At 43.0% G+C, this 20,623-nt stretch overlaps 1 protein-coding gene across 1 annotated transcript in view; it reads left to right on the top strand.

Moving 5' to 3' along the window:
• NSMCE2 (NSE2 (MMS21) homolog, SMC5-SMC6 complex SUMO ligase) overlaps window positions 1–18,371 on the top strand; it is a 225,959-nt gene extending 207,588 nt beyond the window's left edge. The window contains exons 5-7 of the mRNA XM_046642352.1: window positions 10,347–10,447; window positions 10,848–10,954; window positions 18,037–18,371. Of these exons, the coding sequence (XP_046498308.1) occupies window positions 10,347–10,447; window positions 10,848–10,954; window positions 18,037–18,151 (323 nt within the window). The 3' untranslated portion in view covers window positions 18,152–18,371. The remainder of the gene's footprint in view (window positions 1–10,346; window positions 10,448–10,847; window positions 10,955–18,036) is intronic.
• The last annotated feature ends 2,252 nt before the right edge of the window (window positions 18,372–20,623 follow it).

Below are 20,623 nucleotides of genomic sequence, written 5' to 3'. Positions count from 1 at the left end.
TATATCCTTGTGAAAAATATGCCCACTCCTGCCTTGTTTAGTGTGGCACTTTGCTGATCAGATGTTTATTGAACACCTACTACTTCATGCCAGGGACATTGGAGACTCTAGGAAACGTCAGTGAACAAGGCAACAAAGTCCCTTCTTTCTGGAAGAGAACAGGGGAGTGGGGAAGGGAGAAAGGAGAGAGACAAGAAAATAGCGCTTACAGATAGTGCTCACGTGCAGAGATCACAGCAGAGTAATGTGTAGAGGATGCTTGGGTGTCTTCTTTAGCATGGGACATCAGAGAAGACTTCTCCAAAGAGAGAACATTTAAACTGACATTTAAAATGACAAGAAGGGATAGGACAAGCAAAGATCAGGGGGAAGAGCACTCCAGGCAGGTTAACATAAAGGCCCAAAGACTGGAGAGAGCTTAGCATGTTCCAGAAATGGAGAAAAGATCGGTGTGACTCGAGCATGGTGGGTGAGAGGGAGACCGCTCAGAGAGCTTGGCTGTGTGGGCCACTGTAAGAAGCATGCCTGGGAGGGGTGTGGCCCTCGTCAAAGCACTGATTCGAATTAGGAGGCTACTGCAGAGGTCTGGGCAGGAGGCCACAGTAGTTTGGACTAAGATGTACTAGGAAACGAGAGAAGGGGCTAGATTTGGAATAGAGTTTAGACCCAGCCAACAGAACTTGCTAGTTGTTTGGATTGTGGGGAATGAAGGAAAAGGAGTAATCAAGAGTGATTCTAAAGCTTTGACTTGAGCAGCCAGGTCTAAGAGTTGACTGGAATGAGGAAGACTGAAGGCAGAGCTATTTAGCTGCTCATTAACAGTCGTAACTGACTAACAATGAACCCACATCTTGGGGTCCAATAAATGCCCTCACTGTCTTCCAACTTTACGTCACTAGGGAATATTTGTAGACTTTTGGAAATTTTTTATTTTTTTTAATTTTTTTATTTTTGCTGAGGAAGACTGGCCCTGAGCTAACATCCATGCCCATCTTCCTCTACTTTATGTGTGGGATGCCTGCCACAGCACAGCTTGACAAGCAGTGCGTAGGTCCGCACCCGGGATCTGAACCAGTGAACTTTGGGCCACTGAAGTGGAACGCGCGAACTTAACTGCTGTGCCACTGGGCCAGCCCCTGGAAATTCTTGATTATTCACTTAATTACTGCTTCAGGCATTTCCAGGGTTTCTCTTTCCTTTTGATGTTCAATTCGTGATATCAAAAAAATGGTATTCAAGTTACTAACTCATACTCTGTTACATCCCTTGTGGGAGCTCTGTAGATTTTTTTTTCCAATTTTTTTTTGAGATATAATTGACATATTAGTTTCAGGTGTACAACATAATTCGATATTTGTATATACTGCAAAGTGATCACCACAAGAAGTCTAGTTAACATCCATCACCACACATAGTTACAAATTTTTTTGCTTGTGACGAGAACTTTTAAGATTTACTGTCTTAGCAACCTTCAAATATACAGTACGCTATTATTAACTACAGTCACCATGCTGTACATTACACCCCCATGACTGACTTATTTTATAATCGGAAGTTTGTACCTTTTGACCCCCTGCCCTCATTTTGCCGCCCCTGACCCCCACTGCTCTGTAAATGTTAGTTCCTGTCCAGGCCTCCATCCTCAGCACATCCCGTGGGGGCCCTGAGCCCAGGCATAGATGTAGGGTGTGGGTCTGAGATGTGCCCATCTGGCCCGTAGTTGACAGCCGGCATATTTTTAGCAACATACCTTAATATGTGTAAGGAAAACAATGTGACTAAATTCCTCATTTGTCTATTTATAATCAGGAAAATTTCTGCCATCTCTTTAATAATTTAAACTGATTTAATCCATTATTTCTTTATTATAATGCTGACGTTTGCTACTTTTGCCTTAAAAATATGTGGGTGTTTAAGTTTTCTTGTCTCTACAATGAGAATAACAATAGAGTTGTTCCCCATTTTGTGGGGAAATAATGTATATAAAGTGCTTACCATAGTAGATGCTATGCAGCATTCAGTAAACTTGAGGCATTATTATTAATAAAATAATAATCTGGGGGGTTGTGGGGAGGGGGGTGCTCCCAGAACCAATACACTGGTTTTAGTGTTCCAATTCACCAGGCCAAGAAAATAGAGCTATGTACTGATTTACTGAACCCCTGCCTGACTTTGGACAAAACCTATAATGTCTTTGGATCTCAATTTTCTTGGGTAAATAAGAGAACTAGGGTAGATAACTTCAGTTTTGAAACTTCTGCAATTCTAATAAGCGATCTATATTTTTCTCTCCACTTCTGTCGAGCTTATCAAAACGTCTCGTCTTCGGGTCAGCTAAGTTAGTGTAAGTGATATTTGTTGCCAGATATGACCTTTTGTTAGCACAGTGCCGGATCCCAATGTTAGTATCACTTTCTGTAGATATCGGTTTCGGGTAAGGAAACGTTCTCTCTCAAGAGAAGGTTGGCTATCGAGACTCCTTCTCTTTTAGACTGTTGGTCTGGGGGCTCTTACTCACTGTTGGCCTTCTTCCTCAGTCTCACTTTGGTTACCTTCTTCTTTCATGATCGCTGATGTTGATAACCACCTACAGTTTCTAAGTTCCCCACTCAGCCTTCCCTGGTGGTTGGCATTGCATTTGAGTTGCGCTTTCCTGCTTCCTCTACCTTTTGAAAGTTAAAAATAGAAAATAAAAAACAAACCCACAGCCTTTCACATCGGCTGAACTCTGTTATTCATCTAACAGATTTTCCGGTGAATTCCACCATATAACATATGCACTCAGAAATCTGCCTTCAGTTCAGAAGAAGCCCTGTAAGAGTAGACAAAGAGATACTTTTATTTTGACTGTCAAACACGCAATCAGAACTGGGTGGCAGCAGCCCATAGGAGGCGGCTGTGGAAAGTGAATCAGAGCGACAGACCAGTCCCATCTCTGCTTCTTGACTTTTCTCCTTACCTGTCCAGCTTTCCTAAGCTATCATGAGGAATCATTGGGTTGATAAAAGGACTCTTAGGAGTCCGACTCTTGTCCTGTGAATGCCAAAGACAGGTCCCAGGAAGCACAAAAACCCTTCATAGGTCTGAGGAATATTATTGCAGAGGCCCTACCCCACATCACATGAAATATACTAAAAGATGGCACTCTCCACATCAAATATAATTTTATTGCTGACAAAATTTTTCAAAAATGTTTTTACAATTTTGCTTTGAAAATAAGTCAGCTACAAGTCATTTAACTTAGAATTAGCTATTAATTTCTCAGCAATGATCTTAGCATACTTGGGAATTATTGAGTTTAAAAAAAAAAAACCCTAAATTTAGCCTGTATATTGGTTCCAAATGAAATACTTTTGATTAACAAACCAGTGAGTAATGAAGTTAACTTAACGTCACATTTTGTAAACCTTTAGCATTTTATTAATTTCAATTTTGTAATTGTCCTGTTTTGAAGCCAATAAACATTTTTCAAGGTCTCGGACATTTTCATAGGCCCTTGAAAAGCTGGATTGCCCCAGGCACTGTACCTTAATGGCCAGTGGTTAAAAATATTCTGCCTGGGAAGTCCTAAGCTCTGAGGTCTTTGCTCTTGCCTTCTTCAAGGAATGAGAGCTGGTTTGGGGGACATTTCTCTAAGAAAATACAGCAAGCTGGCATACAAATGGCACTAATCTGCTGAAAGAAAGTGAAAGCCCTACAAACAACAGAGTAATTAGGGGCAAAATCCATTAGTTTCTTGAGTGACCTTGAACAAGTCCTTGGAGGCCCTTTTCCTGCCCACAGTAGTGCTTTTCTGGACGGCGCTCCACCTGGCCAGGGCCGAAGGCCAGGGCCATCATTTCTAGGAACTGAGACACACAGAACCATCTGAACCTAAGACAAAGGCTTTGCTCACATAGTAAAGGCAGAAGAATTTATTTTTATTTTTTTGCTGAGGAAAATTCACCCTGAGCTAACCTTTGTTGCTAATCTTTCTTTTTTTTTTCTTTTTATGTGGGCCACTGCCACAGCATGGCCACTAACAGATGAGTGCTGTAGGTCTCTGCCCGGGATCCAAACCCAGGCTGCCAAAGCAGAGCACGCCAAAGTTAACCACTAGGCCACCAGGGCTGGCCCAACAGAGCAATTTTAATGTCTGTATTATTTTGCCAAAATGAAAGAAGGAAGAGAGAAGAGAGTAAGGAGGGGAGAGGGAGGGGGAAGGAATGAGGAAGGACTGCACCATCAACAGTCATGTCTAAAGAGCTACTGATGATTGATGTCTGTGCAAAATGGCAAGTCTCCCTTCTCTAGAAAGAAGGCTTTCTGGTGAGATCCACTTTCTCACCAGCCCATTCAGAAGTCACTTGGCATCTGTTTTCCCTCAGTGAGGGGCAAGTGTGGGGTAACGACAGGCACATAGATTTCACAATCAACTAAGTTATATGTAAAGCCAGCCCTACCACGCGTTCACTCAGCAGTTCTCAAAGTGTGGGGCAGGGACCCCTCGGGTTCTCTCAGAGCCTCTGAGGGCACTCATGAGGTCAAAACAATCTTCATAATAATACTAAGGGGCTGGCCCGGTGGCACAGCAGTTAAGTGCGCACATTCCACTTCAGCAGCCTGGGCTTCAGTGGTTCAGATCCCAGGTGCAGACCTATGCACCACTTGTCCAGCCATGCTGTGGCAGGCGTCCCACATATAAAGTTGAGGAAGATGGGCATGGATGTTAGCTCACGGCCAGTCTTCCTCAGCAAACAGAGGAGGATTGGAGGGGGGTGACATCAGCAACGTGGCGGAGTGAGCTCACCCGGGGCTCTCTCCCCTCCAAACTACAACCAAAAGGAACAACTGAATTTCGACCAAAAATTACCACAAACTCACAACACGAGTTGGAATAAGAGAAGAAAATAATAATTTAGGAGGGGAAGAGGAAAGGGACTAAATCAGTCTAGGCCAAGGAAGTAAGAGACCACCAGAAAATGGACTATATTATACACGAGATTCTGAATGCAAACTTCAGGGTAGCCACTAAACTAAAAAACAGAACAGAGACACAAAACATAAATAAGGAAAAATCTAAGAAACCCAGCATAAGAAATTGCAGAGGTCAATGGGTAGGCTAAAACACACAGAAAGAGAAACAAAGGTAACGCAAGAAAACAGGATAATGAGTGACAGAATGACAGCATTAAGCCCTCATGCATCAATAATCACCCTCAATGTAAACGGATTGAACTCTCCAATAAAAAGACATAGAGTGGCAAAATGGATTAAAGAACAAGATCCAACAATTTGTTGCCTCCAGGAAACACACCTCAGCCCCGAGGACAAACAGGCTCAGAGTGAAGGGGTGGAAGACAATACTTCAAGCTAATAGCAAACAAAAGAAAGCAGGTGTCGCAAGACTTATGTCAGACAAAACAGATTGCAAAATAAGGCAGGTAAAGAGAGACATAGCGGGCCAATATATAATGATCAAAGGGACACTTCATCAAGAAGAAATAAGGCTTATAAATATCTATGTACCCAGCACAGGAGCACCAAAGTTCATAAAGCAACTATTAACAAACCTAAAAGAAGATATCAAAAATAACACAATAATAGTAGGGGACCTCAACACACCACTCACATCAATGGACAGATCATCCAGACAGGAAATCAACAAGGAAACAGTGGAGCTAAATGAAAAGCTAAAACAATTGGACTTAGTAGACATATATAGAACACTTCATCCAAAAACAGCAGAATACACATTCTTCTCAAGTGCGCATGGAACATTCTCAAGGACAGACCATATGTTGGGAAATAAGGCAAAGCCTCTACAAACTTCAAAAATTGAAATAATAACAAGCATCTTCTCCGATCCTAATGCTATAAAGCTAGAAATTAATCAAAGAAAAAAGCTGAGAAAGGCACAAGGATGTGGAGACTAAACAATATGCTATTGAACAAGCAATGGATCGTTGAAGAAATTAAAGAAGAAATCAAAAAATACCTGGAGACAAATGAAAATGATAACATGCCATACCAAGTCATGTGAGATACAGCAAAAGCTATATTAAGAGGAAAATTCATCGCAATACAGACACATCTTAACAAACAAGAAAAATCCCAAATAAGCAATCTTAAACTACACCTAACTGAATTAGAGAAAGAAGAACAAACAAAGCCCAAAGTCAGCAGAAGGAGAGAAATAATAAAAATCAGAGCAGAAATAAATGGTATTGAAACAAAAAAGGCAGTAGAAAGGATCAATGAAACAAAGAGCTGGTTCTTTGAGAAGATAAATAAAATTGACAAACCCCTAGCCAGACTTACAAAGAAAAAAAGGGAGAAAGCTCAAATAAACAAAATCAGAAATGAAACAGGAGAAATAACAACAGACTCCACAGAAATACAACGGATTATAAGAGAATACTACGAAAAACTATGCCAACAAAATGGATAACCTAGAGGAAATGGATAAATTCTTGGATTCCTACAATCTCCCAAAGCTTAGTCAAGAAGAAGCAGACAATTTGAACAGACCAATCACAAGGAAAGAGATTGAAACGGCAATCAAAAGCATCCCAAAGAATAAAACCCCAGGACCAGATGGTTTTCCTAGGGAATTCTACCAAACTTTCAGAGAGGATTTAATACCTATCCTTTTCAAGCTATTCCAAAAAATTAGGGAGGATGGAACACTTCCAAACACATTCCACGAGGCCAGCATCACACTGATACCAAAGCCTGACAAGGACAGCACCAAAAAAGAGAACTACAGGCCAATATCACTGATGAACATAGATGCAAAAATTCTCAACAAAATTTTGACAACCCAAATTCAGCAATTCATCAAAAGAATCATACATCATGATCAAGTGGGATTCATACCAGGGACACAGGGATGGTTCAACAGCCACAAATCAATCAACGTGATACACCACATCAACAAACTGAGAAATAAAAACCACATGATGATCTCAATAGATGCAGAGAAAGCACTTGACATATGGAGCAACAAAAGACCCCGAATTGCTAAAGCAATCCTGAGAAAGAAGAACAAAACTGGAGGCATCACAATCCCTGACTTCAAAACATACTACAAAGCTACAGTAATCAAAACAGCATGGTACTGGTACAAAAACAGGTGCACAGATCAATGGAACAGAATTGAAAGCCCAGAAGTAAAACCACACATCTATGGACAGCTTATCTTTGACAAAGGAGCTGAGGGCATACAATGGAAAAAAGAAAGTCTTTTCAACAAATGGTGCTGGGAAAACTGGAAAGCCACATGTAAAAGAATGAAAATTGACCATTCTTTCTCACCATTCACCAAAATAAACTCAAAGTGGATCAAAGACCTAAAGGCGAGACCTGAAACCATAAGCCTTCTAAAAGGAAATGTAGGCAGTACACTCTTTGACATCAGTATTAAAAGGATCTTTTCGGACACCATGTCTTCTCAGACAAGGGAAACAATAGAAAGAATAAACAAATGGGACTTCATCAGACTAAAGAGCTTCTTCAAGGCAAGGGAAAACAGGATTGAAACAAAAAAACAACCCACTAACTGGGAAAAAATATTTTCAAGTCATACATCTGACAAAGGCTTAATATCCATAATATATAAAGAACTCACACAACTCAACAACAAAAAATCAAACAACCCAATCAAAAAATGGGCAGGACACATGAACAGACATTTCTCCAAAGAAGATATATGGATGGCCAATAGGCACATGAAAAGATGTTCATCATCACTGATCATCAGGGAAATGCAAATCAAAACTACACTAAGATATCACCTTACACCTGTTAGAATGACAAAAATAACTAAAACTAATAGTAACAAATGTTGGAGAGCTTGTGGAGAAAAAGGAACCCTCATACACTGCTGGTGGGAATGCAAACTGGTTCAGCCACAATGGAAAACAGTATGGAGATTCCTCAAAAAATTAAAAATAGAACTACCATACGATCCAGCTATCCCACTACTGGGTATCTATCCAAAGAACTTGAAGTCAGCAATTCCAAAAGTCCCATGCACCCCAATGTTCATTGCAGCATTATTTGCAATAGCCAAGACGTGGAAGCAACCTAAGTGCCCATCAACAGATGATTGGATAAAGAGATGTGGTGTGTGTGTATATATATATATATATATATATACACAATGGAATACTACTCAGCCGTAAAAAAGAACAAAATCGTCCCATTTGCAACAACATGAATGGACCTTGAGGGAATTATGTTAAGTGAAATAAGCCAGCTAGAGAAGGACAATCTCTGTATGACTCCACTCACATGAGGAATTTAAACATGTAGACAAAGAGAACAGATTAGTGGCCACCAGGGGAAAGGTGGGGTGGGGGGTGGGCACAAAGGGTGAAGTGGTGCACCTACAACACGACTGACAAACAATAATGTACGACTGAAATTTCACAAGATTGTAACCTATCAACAACTCAATAAAAATTTTTTTAAAAAAAGAGACACGGTAAACAGGAGATGCATGAGGCTGCTGCTGGCATAATATGACGTAGTTTTACAGTAAACTTTTTTTGCTAAGTAGAAAGAGTACGCTCTAAAATAATGATAAAAAATATAGCGTAGGACCGACATAAACCAGGAACGTAGTCATTTATTATCAAGTATTATGTACTGTACCTAATCATGTGTGCTATACTTTTATATGACTGGCAGCACAGTAGGTTTGTTTACACCAGCATCACCACAAACATGTGAGCAATGTTTCGTATTACCGCCTTACCACGGCTACGCTGTCACTAGGTGATAGAAGTTTTTCAGCTCCATTATAATCTCATGCGATCACCGTTGCATATGCGGTCCCGCATTGACTGAAACATTGTATAGCTCATGACTGTATCTTGTAGAATTTCTCTCAGATTCTGGATATGGCTGATTGATTGAAGCCTCCTGGTGTCATTTAACATGTTCCTTATCCACTGCATTTTTGTAAACCAGTAGATGGACCTAGAGATTCCATATGCTTTCTTGAGTTGGGAAATAAAAGTGCTCTAAGATGCAGTATGTTTGGGAAATGCTGTATCTTTTTGTAAACCAATGCATAGAGATTCACAAATAAAGACCTGAAAAGTCAAAAAAAAAAAAAAAAAGAGGAGGATTGGCGGCAGATGTTAGCTGAGGGCTAATCTTCCTCCAAAAAAAAAGCCCAAAAAAACCTGAGATATCATTTGCCTTTTTCACTCTCTTTCTTTTCATAAGTGAATTTTTCCAGAGGCTCCATGATATGATATCATGAGGGACTGGGGGCATATATAGATATCAAAATCCACCTGTCATCTATTAAGCCCAACGTTAAAGATACCTTCAAAAATGTAAAACAATACCACTCTTATCTCTAACTTTGTTTTTTTCTTCTGGAAAATATAATTACTTTTTTTTTTTTACGGAAACAAATTTCTCTTTTTTTCTTTTTTTTTTTAAGATTGACACCTGAGCTAATATCTGTTGCCAATCTTCTTTTTTTCTTCTTCTTCTTCCTCAAAGCCCCCAAGTACATAGTTGTATATTCTAGTTGTAGGTCCTTCTGGTTGTGCTATGTAGGACGCCACCTCAGCATGGCCTGACGAGCAGTGCCATGTCCGTGCCCAGGATCTGAACCGGTGAGACCCTAAGCCGCCAAAGCAGAGCACATGAACGTAACCCACTTGGCCATGGGGCCGGCCCCTATAATTACTTTTAATTTTTAAAATGTCATTTATGTTAACACGTAATGGAGTTGAACTAATAAATACATATTTTTTTAATTCCTCAGTCTTAATGCATAATATGGAAAATATTGATGAATATAACTTACATTTAATAAATTCATTGGGGTCCTCAATAATATCTAAAAGTGTAGAAGAATTCTAAGACCAAACCCTGCACTGCCTCACAGTAATTAGCATTTTTGAACATTTCCTTGTGCCAGGAGCTGTACTTGCTTCATCTTTTTTAATCTTTGCAACAAAGCTATAAAGTAGAGGCTTTAACAAAGCCCTTGCTAGCCTGAGGCCTCACAGCTGAAAGGAGAAGAGATAACGAGGTCCTTCTGCCTCCCAAGCCACACTCTTGCTTCCTGGACAGCACTCCCTCACAAACTAATTCTCTGTAGCTTTGAAAAAGTTATTTTACTCTGGTGAGTCTGTTTCCTTCTCAAAAATGGGCAGAATCTGACCCACCCTGCAGGATTCTTTTAAGAGCAGAAGAGTTAAAATGCATCAAAGTGCCCAGCCCGGGGGCTCGCGCCAAACTGACCCTGAGAAGCTGTTAGCCTCCTTCCTTGCATTCCTTCCTGTCCCTGGCTCAGTGTCAGACCAGGCAGGCTCAGCCACTTCCCTTCTCTCCTCTAGACGGTCTGCAAGCAGACAGAGAGGCTGATGGAACAGAAGGAGTTGATGAAGACATGATTGTGACCCAAAGTCAGACCAACTTCATCTGCCCCATTACACAGGTACTGTTTCCTCCTTCCTCCCCTGAAAGAAAAAGCACTTCACTTGCAGAGGCAAAAGATTCCTGGTGGCTTTCTGACTTGACTTCCGTCCAGAGTTAAGGCGGGAGGAAAGAAAAGTGGTGAGAATTGAAGAGAATATGTGGAAGGTTCTTGGGCTGGACAGGGTTTTCAGTCAATCATGCCCTTAAGGATTTAGGACTAAATTCCTGGCCCACAGGCCAAGTGACATAGGTGCCACTGGTCTCCCTGCGTTTTCTTCTGTGGTCGTCTGCCCTAATAAGTATCTAAAGCCAGGGGATTGGGAGGTTAAATGTAGAAAGCTCCAGGACTAGGAAAAAATAGGAGTTACTGGAAGTTGATTATTATCATTCCTGAAAGCCTAATATCTCCCTGATTGCAGATGGAAATGAAGAAGCCAGTGAAAAGTAAAGTGTGTGGCCACACCTATGAAGAGGAAGCCATTGTTCGCATGATTGAGTCCAAGCACAGGCGGAAGAAAAAGGCCTGGTGAGTGGATGCAGGAGGGGAAGTGGAGCCTTCCTAATGGTAGTCAGTCAGAGGTGATGCGTTCCTGCTGGAGGGGCAGACGCTTAAATGTCTCCCCACAGCACATTCACCTCCTGAATAGTGTAAACATAGAAGCTGGCTTTCTGGAAAAACAATACACGAGGGGAAAATTAGTAATATTTTCAGGAAGAAGCCGAGGGAACTTCAACCACACCTTCCAAACAGGAGAAAAAGGAGTTGGACTGAATTTTAATCTTTAGATAGCAGGGATTTTTATGAATTTTTGCTATAGCCTGAAACAAATGAAGGAGAACTATGATGCGAAGAGATTGCTTTTTCCCTTTCTATATATACACTTACCCAAACAAGAAAGAATGGTACTTTTTTTTTGCTTGCTGCAAGGCAGATGATTTTATTTAAAAAATAGCATTAAGTCAACATTCTAAGATAAGAATTCACATCCAGTGGTCTTGATGGTCAAGATTTAATTGTTAGGGAAATCTCTCGTATCTTTAATTACTTAAATAACTTCTCAAAAGGTTTAAGTAAATTTGTGAATAATTGATCAATGAGAAATTATGATTTTTTTACATTGGAATGTTTGGGGAGTCTTTCATATATATAGATATGTATTCCCTGCCCCCCACTCACCCGCCATGACCATGGAGGACCATGGCTTTGTTCCTGTAATAAGTAATAACAGAATCCTGAGTTGGCTAGACTGATTTTGACTCAGTTTGGCATTTCTTGTGCTCTTATCACAGATTTGTTGGAGGAATGGAATTGCAGGTGTGACCAGTTCTCAATGGACTTCTGATAACAGTGCCTTTGATGTGTGGTTTGCTTCTCCATCGCCCAGAAATTTGCTGGTCAAGACGTAGAATTGGAATTCCCCCCCGCCTCATCTGGGTGTGGACTTAGAGATAGGGTATTCAAGACTGTAGATATCTTGATGGTCCTTCAGTCAAGTAATTTACCCTGTTTATTCTAGAAGAATGGCCTAAAGGTTGCAAAATCGAGATTGAGTACATTTTTATCTGTTTTGAATTCCCAGTTTGCAGCTGAGATGTCATATTTCCTTAGTGAACCTTCTGTTTTCCCCTGTAAATATAATTTTCTCTGTTTCTAGACCTCTAAGCCTTCCCTCTCTAACCTTTTTCTATGTTCATTCTCTGAGGAACAAAATTTTAATTTGTTGACATACTTGCTATGAAGAGGTATTCCCAGATAGCTTTCTATTTCACAGCTCTTGTGTCTTCAAGTTTGTGGTATTCTCCTAGAGTCAGATTTGAAAAGGGCAGGCACTGATACAAAGCACGTTTCTGACAAGTCCCAGGAGGGGTGTGAGCAACTTCCAGAACAGGCTCATGTTTAAATGGATCTTCTTAATTACACACTTTGACTTTCTAATGTCCTTTGCTTTTTTTGAATTATAGGTGATAGTTGGAAGCACTTGCATAACATTTGTCATTTAGAAAAGTTTTTTTTTCTGTCATACTTCTATCACTTGGGTGCAAATTCTGCAAACTGTAGGTTCTCCTAACTTAATAATAACAATTCAGTGCAAGTAGAAGAAGTCTAGGAGGTGTGCAGAGAAGGTAGTATTTTTACTGAGCCTTGATAAATAAGAAGGATTTCAGAGAATGGTGCAGAAGAGTCTTTCTAGCCAAGAAGCTCACCCCATTCAGAGCCTGTTCAACTTGGTGGATAATAGATGCAATTTGGTTATTGTATGTTAGAGGGAGAATAGAAGGATGCTGTGGACAATCTCAATAGGAGAGTGGTGTAGAGATTCGTTATAGAGGGTGTTAAATGTCATGATTTCGTTAGTTTCCTCATCTTGAAATTGAGGCTAGTAGCTGTAATTGCCTCCTTGGTATGTTTGAAACTTGAATAAGATATATATATCAAGTACTTAAGTACCTGGCTCGTGGTAAGACTCAGTACATTATTCCATCATCATCATCATTCTTGCCACTATTAGTCTATAGGCCTGAGAGAACATTGCAGAGTTTTGAGGGAATGGGGTGAGCCAACCTGGAGTTCAGGAAGTTACTCCAATAGCAATTCAAGAGATGGATTAATCAAGCACGTGGTGAAAATCATGATTAGGATGCTTTTGCAGTAGATTAAGTTGTAGATAATTAGAGCTTGGATTGAGGCAAGAGTTATAGGCAGAAAAAATGAGAATGAGAGGAGCAATTGACAGGATTTGGTAATGAAAGTTGAAGGCAGGAAGATGTGAAGGATGGCTGACATTTCTAAACTGGGCGTCTAGAAGGACCGCAGTGTCATTAGCCAACAGAGAGGGCATACAAGAGGAACACATTTAGGAAGGATTATGAGAGGGATAGTTTGGGTCATGCTAAGTTTGAGGACCCAACAATACAGCCATTTGGAAGTATCTAGGAGGTGTAGAAAACGTGGGCACAGGTACATCTGCCAGCACAGGTACAGCTCTGGACGGGATGCGACGGCCAACTGAGAGCTAGCAAGTTAGGACCTTGGCTCCCAGCTCCATGAGGCCAGGGTCCAGCTCTGCTCTGCTCACTGTGCCAGCCTCGGCACCTGACACAGGGCCTGATGCAGACCCTCAAAAAGGCATTTCGTTCATTAATGAGAGGGCAGTCAGAGGAAGAAGACCCCAGTGAAGCAGTCTGTGACATAGCAGGAGAGAGACAAGAGCTCAGAGAGTTGAGTATGATGGGAGCCAGAGCGGGGAGTAGGCAGGGTCTTGAAAACAAGGTACCTTGGGCAGCAGATTAGAATTCAGGGCCTCTTCAAAAGCTACTCTAGAGATTCCTGATGAAGCATGAAGTGGTGTCATTTCCCATGATGCATGTTAGGGCAATGGGCAGTTCTGGGTTCCCTTTGTTTAAAAATGTCTGTGACACATCCACTTTGAGGAATCTCAGTTCTTCCTCCTAGATGGTCCTAATTATGTTTGTCAGACTGGAGTTCCAGTTACACTGTGTTACTGGGCACTGACTAAATTTTTCTGTCCACGCTTCTGTCTCTGGGAAGACCTCTCTCCACTGGCTTGAGTCAGAATAAAATTGATGAGACATTAGCCCTAACTAAATACAGTAGTTAGAATAATTTCCTGAAATAGATCTCTTAATAATCAGGCTATTTATTATCTCTTACTAATGAAGCTGCCTTATGATCTTCATATCAATAAGGTATTTCTAGTTTTCCACAGTCATTTCTTTCCTTTTTTGTTTAAGAACAGGAACTGCATTTAACAAACACATTTAAGAGCATGCAGGGTAAAATTAAGTTGAATAGAAATGTGTCCTGGAACACAGAGCTCCAGCACTGCGCTTGGAGCCCCTGTTTGACCGTTTACCAACAAGCCAATTAACCTCTCAGAGCCTCAGTTTCCTCTTCTGTAAAATGGAAATAGCAATGATATCTCACAGAATTTCGGGATCAAAGAAATGGTGGAGAATTCCAACCTAGGTCTGGACCAGCAAACTTCTTGGCACTGGGGAAGCAAACCACTTAGGAGAAAGCTCTTTTGGGACTACAGAGAGCACTAAACAAATAGCATGGAGTTATGAAGGTCGAGGCTGCTAGTGTTGTTAATACTTACCTCACTGCTTAGTGACACATTATTTTAGACTCTGTGTTTAGGTATGATGGGAATCCATCCCACTCATTTCCAGAGGTATCTATAGACCTTTCTAGAGCTTTCTAAAGCTGGTTGGACCTTGGAGTTCTTGGGACCCAGATCCAGGAGCCCATAATACTCAGAATCTTGTACTTTTGAGCTGATGCTAAGGCCAAGGTTCCCCACAGCCTTCTGGGACCCCAAAGACCCAAGTTCCCTGTGTTCGATAGATACTTTCATGCTTGCTTGCTGCTGTAGTGGAATGTTCTGCCCTGTCAGTGACCCGAGTTCAGGACCCAGCCTCTCCTTCGAGGCCTGTAGGTCTGACTCCTGCACAGCCATGACGCGCGAGAGCTTAAGACTGGGTGTTGCCACACCTATCTTGCTCAGCAAGATGTCGTGCAGATTAATGCACTAATGCTTATACAGAGTGTTATTTCTTCAGAGGAGGAGTGCCCTGATTCAGCCTCATGTCATTGTGGCCCTGTCTTATCCTTTTTAGCCTAAAATCTTGTGTTTGTTTATTTGAGAAGGGTTGAGAAACAAGGTTCTCCCCCAGCTCCTGCATCAGCCTCTCCTTCAGGAAGCCTTCCCTGATTCCTCATTCATGCTGGGCAGATGCCCCTTCCCGTGCTCCCACAGCACCCTGGGCATCGTGGCGTGCCCGCGTCCCACCAGCGTTGTCTGCGGGGCTGGCTCTTCTGCACAAGCTTCTTGGGAGCGGAAGCCTTGCAGCAGAGCAGGAATTGCTCCTTGTAGCCCCTGAGTGAATTCCTTGACCCTTGTCACTCATCATCCTGTGTACTTCTCACAACCATCCTATGCTCTGCCTTCATCTTTATAGAGGAGGAAACTGAGACACAGCAATTAAGGCACTTGCTCAAAGTGTCGTGGCTGGGAGGCTTGAGCCCGGTTCTTCTCCCCTCTTAGGCCGGGCTTTGTGTCATTCATGCCGTCTGGCTCCGTTTGGGAGGGTTTTTTGGTTAATGTCCAGAGCTGATCCCCTCAGTGAGCTCAGACCTCTTTGTCTGACACAGGTCACCCAGGGCTCTGTCCCATTGAGACGAATGTGCACGCCTGCTCCACAGCTGAGTGCTGTGGTCAGTCCCATCGGACATTCTCAGAATGTTCTCATTTACTGACTAAAAGCCCTGATGTCATCAGGAAGTCCTCCCCACCTCGCTCTCCACTTCCCCATCCACAGCTTGTTCACTGTCTGGCTCTCAGTGTTAAAGACTTTACAAAGTAGGGCGAGACCAAGGCCCGGCAGTCAGAGTGGACGTCCAGTGGGCTGAAAATAACGAGCGAGGGTCTTAGCACATCATCCCAGCAACCTACTTCGAGTTGCATTTCCACGTCACCAAAGTAGAAGCGATGAAAAATGCCTTTTCTGAGTCACTAAAGTCTCCATATCTGTTTCATAATCTCAGGTGTTTACTTTGATGGCTAAAGAAATACTTCTCCTTGAGACATGAGGGTGTTCGAAACTAGTGTAAGACATTTCTCGAGCACCCCGTCCTCACCCTAACACAAAAACAAATCATCAGGATGACGCACTCTGGGGTCAGTCTGTCCCAATCCTCTCTCATATGGTTGCCTTTCTGTAATCACGTTTTAACACATGTTCTTGACCGTGTAGGGCACATTTCAGTATTTTAAAAATAAACATTGGTAGCAAGCATATCATTCATTATGTTAATTAATGCCTTTCTAACATAAAGACTCCTTGGTCCAGAAATCAAGGCCAAAGGAAAGTTTCTCTTCCATGTTGAACTCTTGGGCTTCCTACTCCTGGACAAATCAGAGCTCCCAGGATCAACTTTCTTCCCCGTCGGGTGTATATTTTTTGTCTTGCGTTTGTTATTTTTGATCATGTGTGTTATTTTTGATCTTGTCTGGTATTTGTCATTTTCCATCTTAATATACCCGTGCTCTGTGGAGAGTTGTCTCAGATCACCGGGCCGGAGCTCTGCGTGGGCAGGAGCCTGTGTTTGTGTTTTACAGTTGGATGCTTAGACCTAGCACAGGACCAATCACATCGAAGGGGCGAGTGAATGCATCAGTGTGTGTGTGGATGTGTTGGAGGGCCGCAAGATATAGATAGATCAGAACTTTAAGATGTCTTAGAAGAATGGTGCTGAGGGAACAAATGATTGTCGTAGGAGGTAACGGAGGGGACAAATACTGTTGGGCACTGTTGCCTGTAGCCCTGTGAAATAGGCATTCCCCCCTCATTCTAAACTTGGGGAACAGAGGCTCAGAAAGGTAACGTTTGCTGCCTGTGGGCTCGTTAGCAGCAAGTAGGTGGTGGAGATAGACCTGGCTCAGCTTGAGCCCCACAGTGGGCGCTCTGCTCTACCAGAGTCTAGTTCCCGCTGAGAAGAAATCGGGTAACTTCATCCAACCCACTGCCTACGGCCGAGACCACATCTAACCAGAGCCGCGCCTTGAAGTCCCCCCCCCACCCCCGTGTGGATGACTCACACGCTGATGTCTTCAGCCACAGCTTTCCCCCTGAGTCCCCAATGGCTCACTCAGTCCCTCCAGAGTGAGCATATACAACTGGGACTCCCGATTCCATTCCCAATCTGCTTTCCCAGTGGTTCCCCTGAGAGATGGAGGCTACCACCAGTTCCCCATCGGCTGGGGCCAAACCTGAATGAAGCTCAGATCTTCTCGCTCTTTACTCTCCACACCTGATCCGTCACCAAGTCCAAGAGGTTCTCCTGTCGGTTCTGTCCTGAAGCTGGTCACCGCCCCCGCCCTCATCCGAGCTGCCCCCTCTCTCCAGGTCCTGCGGGATCCCCAGTTTTCCCTGCTTCCACTCTGCCCGTGTTCTCCATTAGCAGCCAGAATCGTGTTTCCAAATGTACGCCAAACCACGTCCCTCCCGCATCTCAAACCCTCCAGTGTTTTCTCTTCATATTCAGAGTAAAATCCAGAGCCCCACTCACCCTCTGACCTCGTCTCCAGATGCTCTCCCTCCTGCCCTGGGCATTTCAGCCACACCCGCGCTTCCTCCAGGCCACCAAGCCGCTGCCTCCTGGGTTTCCACACGCACTGCTGCCTCAGCCTGGCCACACACAGCCCTTGTTCTAGATAAGACTTCCTGGGCGAGGGTCGCCCTGACCCCAGTTAGAACAGCCTCGCCCCACAGCCCCTCTCCTTTGACCCTGCTTCCTTGCCTTCGAAGCATTTCACGCGACCTGAGCTTGCAGCGTGCATCTATTTGTCGACTTAGCCATCATCTCTGTCCCCCGTTGGAGAGGGAGTGCCTCTGGCATGGCCTGTGCCCCCAGCACTGGGCAGGGCCTGGCGCCTGTCGGTGCTCAGGGAATAAATGAATGAGTGCACGGCAGTCCTGATTTATAAAACCTGTTCTTCTTTCAAATCCTTGTACGGGAGAGAAGTTTGTGCTGAAGGCGTTCAGGTTAAGTGGCCTAACGTGGTTTTTTTCCCTCCCTCGCAGTTGCCCTAAAATCGGCTGTAGCCACACGGTGAAGATGTCTGATCTCATCCTGGATGAAGCCCTGAGAAGGGCAATCGAGAACCACAACAAGAAAAAGCAGCGGCACTCAGAGTAGGAAAGCCTGCCCGCCTGCAGGGCGCCGCAGCCTACCTCCAGCCAGCCTTCTGAGCGAGCCCTGCCTGCCGGAGCACTTCCCACTGCTGCACGCACACTTCGTGTAGGTTCAAGCCTGAAGGTTTTAGTGTAACTCAAAGCATTTTTCTATGTTAAAATAAAAATTCAAACATATTAAATTGTTTATTTTTGTGTTCTATAATTTTAAATAAAACTTTGATTACCTGCAGTGTGTCCTATCTGTGTGCCTACCGAGGTGTCGTTGCTCCAACAGTCCGGGCTGGGTGGGGCCAGGCTTCTGGATTTCTAATACTTCAGACTGTTTTTTGTTATAGTTTTAACTAACAATGTCTTTCAAGGGATCTTTGAAATGGAAACACAGAGAACCACCCGAATTGCAAGCATTTTCTACCAGGATGGTAAATAACAGCAGAAGGATATAAAGCTAAGTCAGTTTACTTACCTGTGTTTGCTTTGTACCTTGACAGTTCCAAATACTAAGTGCTTTTAATTGTCATTCTGGCTGATACAGACTGCTCCAGCCTCAGGCCTATCCGTGCAGTGACAATTGATGCCATAACGGAGACTCTGCAGGCCTCCGAGAGCCTAAAGTGTCCTCGGAAGCAGCCACACCCTGGCTGTCCTCTGCCTTGCTCGGTAGCTCTCTGCAAGTGACTTCATCCCCTGGGCCTTGGGGTCTTCGGCCATGAAACAAGATGTTGAGCGAGATGTTCTGTAAAGTCCCGCAGCCCCCAGAATCTGTGGACTTATGACCAGCAGGGTCTTGAACTTAAGAGCATTGACTGCATTCTAATTATGTGAAGAGCGCTAATCTAGGACAGTCTCCATAGCAGCCTGTTATCAACTGGAATATTTAATTAAACCAAACGAAGGAAGCCAAGAATAGCTGGTAGTGGCTAACAATGATCGAGCACTTTCTGTGTAGCAGGTGTTCGTCTTTAAGTGCTTTCCATAGAGACATGAACTCCTGTAATCTTTACAGCCTGCTGAGAGATACAGATATTATCCCCACTTTACAGGTAAGTAAAACGAGGCAGAGAAGTGAAGTGACCCATGTGAAGTCGTAGACCTGGTAAGTGGCCGAGCTGGGTCGGGAACTGAGGCAGCCTGACCCCAGAGTCTGGACACCTACCTCATCCTGTGCTCGCCTCCTCCCTGTTGATTTATTTAGGATCTAAAAATATATTCAAAGTCCACATTTAGAAACTGAACCTTTTGTCAATAAACAAGCATATACACGTGTGTGCAAAAAAAGTTTGTTAAAATGCAGGAAATAACCGCATTTGACAGCCAATAGGCAGTGAAGGCTGTGAAATAACACATTTGCATTTAAAAGCATAGTCTAAAGGGGCAGAATTCTGAAAGCGTGTTCGTGGGATTGAGAAAGTAGCAGGACATTCAGTTGTCTAGAAACTAAGTAATTTTGAGTTTCTTAAGATGCTTTATCTGAATCAGACTTCCTGAGGAAATGATTATGTCTAAGCCAGAACAAACATACTTTTCATGGAATGTGGTTCTTTTGTGAAATACTTTGTTTCCTAAACAGATAGGGCCGAGCATGAAATGCTTGCCCAAGGCTCGATTTGCATTTTGCCCAAGTCTTTCTAAAGAGAATTCCGGAATATCGGTGTGGACACCGATATCAGTTAGAAAAATGCGAAATGACACCATCCCCCTGTGGAGAAGTTATCGTGTTTGTATCCTGTGAACTTTTGTCCTTCTGTCGTCTTCAGAAACTGTTTCCTAAATTGGTCTAGCCAATTATAGAATTTGAAGTTTTGTATAAAATTTATTTTCCTCTTTGAAGATTTACCATTTGGTTGTCCTTATCAGTCTGGCGTATTTGTTAAATTTCTATTACAGGAGTTTTCCCAAAAAAAGTGAAAGCTTTTCTTCAAATGAAATCGTGTTTATGAGAAACCCGATAATATAAGACAGCTGTAAGGGGAGCGGTTCTGGTCAAAGAGGAGGCAGGCGCTCCGTCCCCTTCTTCGCAGGGCGGCCCCTGAGTCCTGTCCGAGATTACCCAAGGCCCCCAGGGTGGCATTTGAAAACCACACCAGACGTTGCAGCGAAATCATTTTTTTTCAGATATGACTGATTTAAGACTAGGGTAATTGTGTGAACATGGCATTTTTTTTTTTTAAATACTAGTTCCTTTAAGAAACTTCCAATTGAGTAAGTTTAAAACATTACCAGAAACTTCAAAGAATAAGATAATTTCTCTCTCACCTTATATAGAACTTCACACACGGAGCGTCCAGCTCAAAGCAGCGAGTGCTGCTGCCAGCTGAACACTCCCCGACTGAAGTGTCACACGAGGAGAGAAATAAATTACAGGACTGGGAGGAAGCCGGGGCACCGGGAACCGATCACTGGCTGCATACCGGGCTCAGGTCTGAGTGCCTTAAATGTGTCGCCTGAATTAATCCTGCACCTCCAGGAGGTAGTT

This window comes from Equus quagga, chromosome 16 (genome assembly GCF_021613505.1).
Source record: "Equus quagga isolate Etosha38 chromosome 16, UCLA_HA_Equagga_1.0, whole genome shotgun sequence".
Classification (NCBI taxonomy): domain Eukaryota; kingdom Metazoa; phylum Chordata; class Mammalia; order Perissodactyla; family Equidae; genus Equus; species Equus quagga.
The sequence above is the reverse complement of the archived record's forward strand: the minus strand, read 5'-3'. Positions and strand labels throughout refer to the sequence as shown.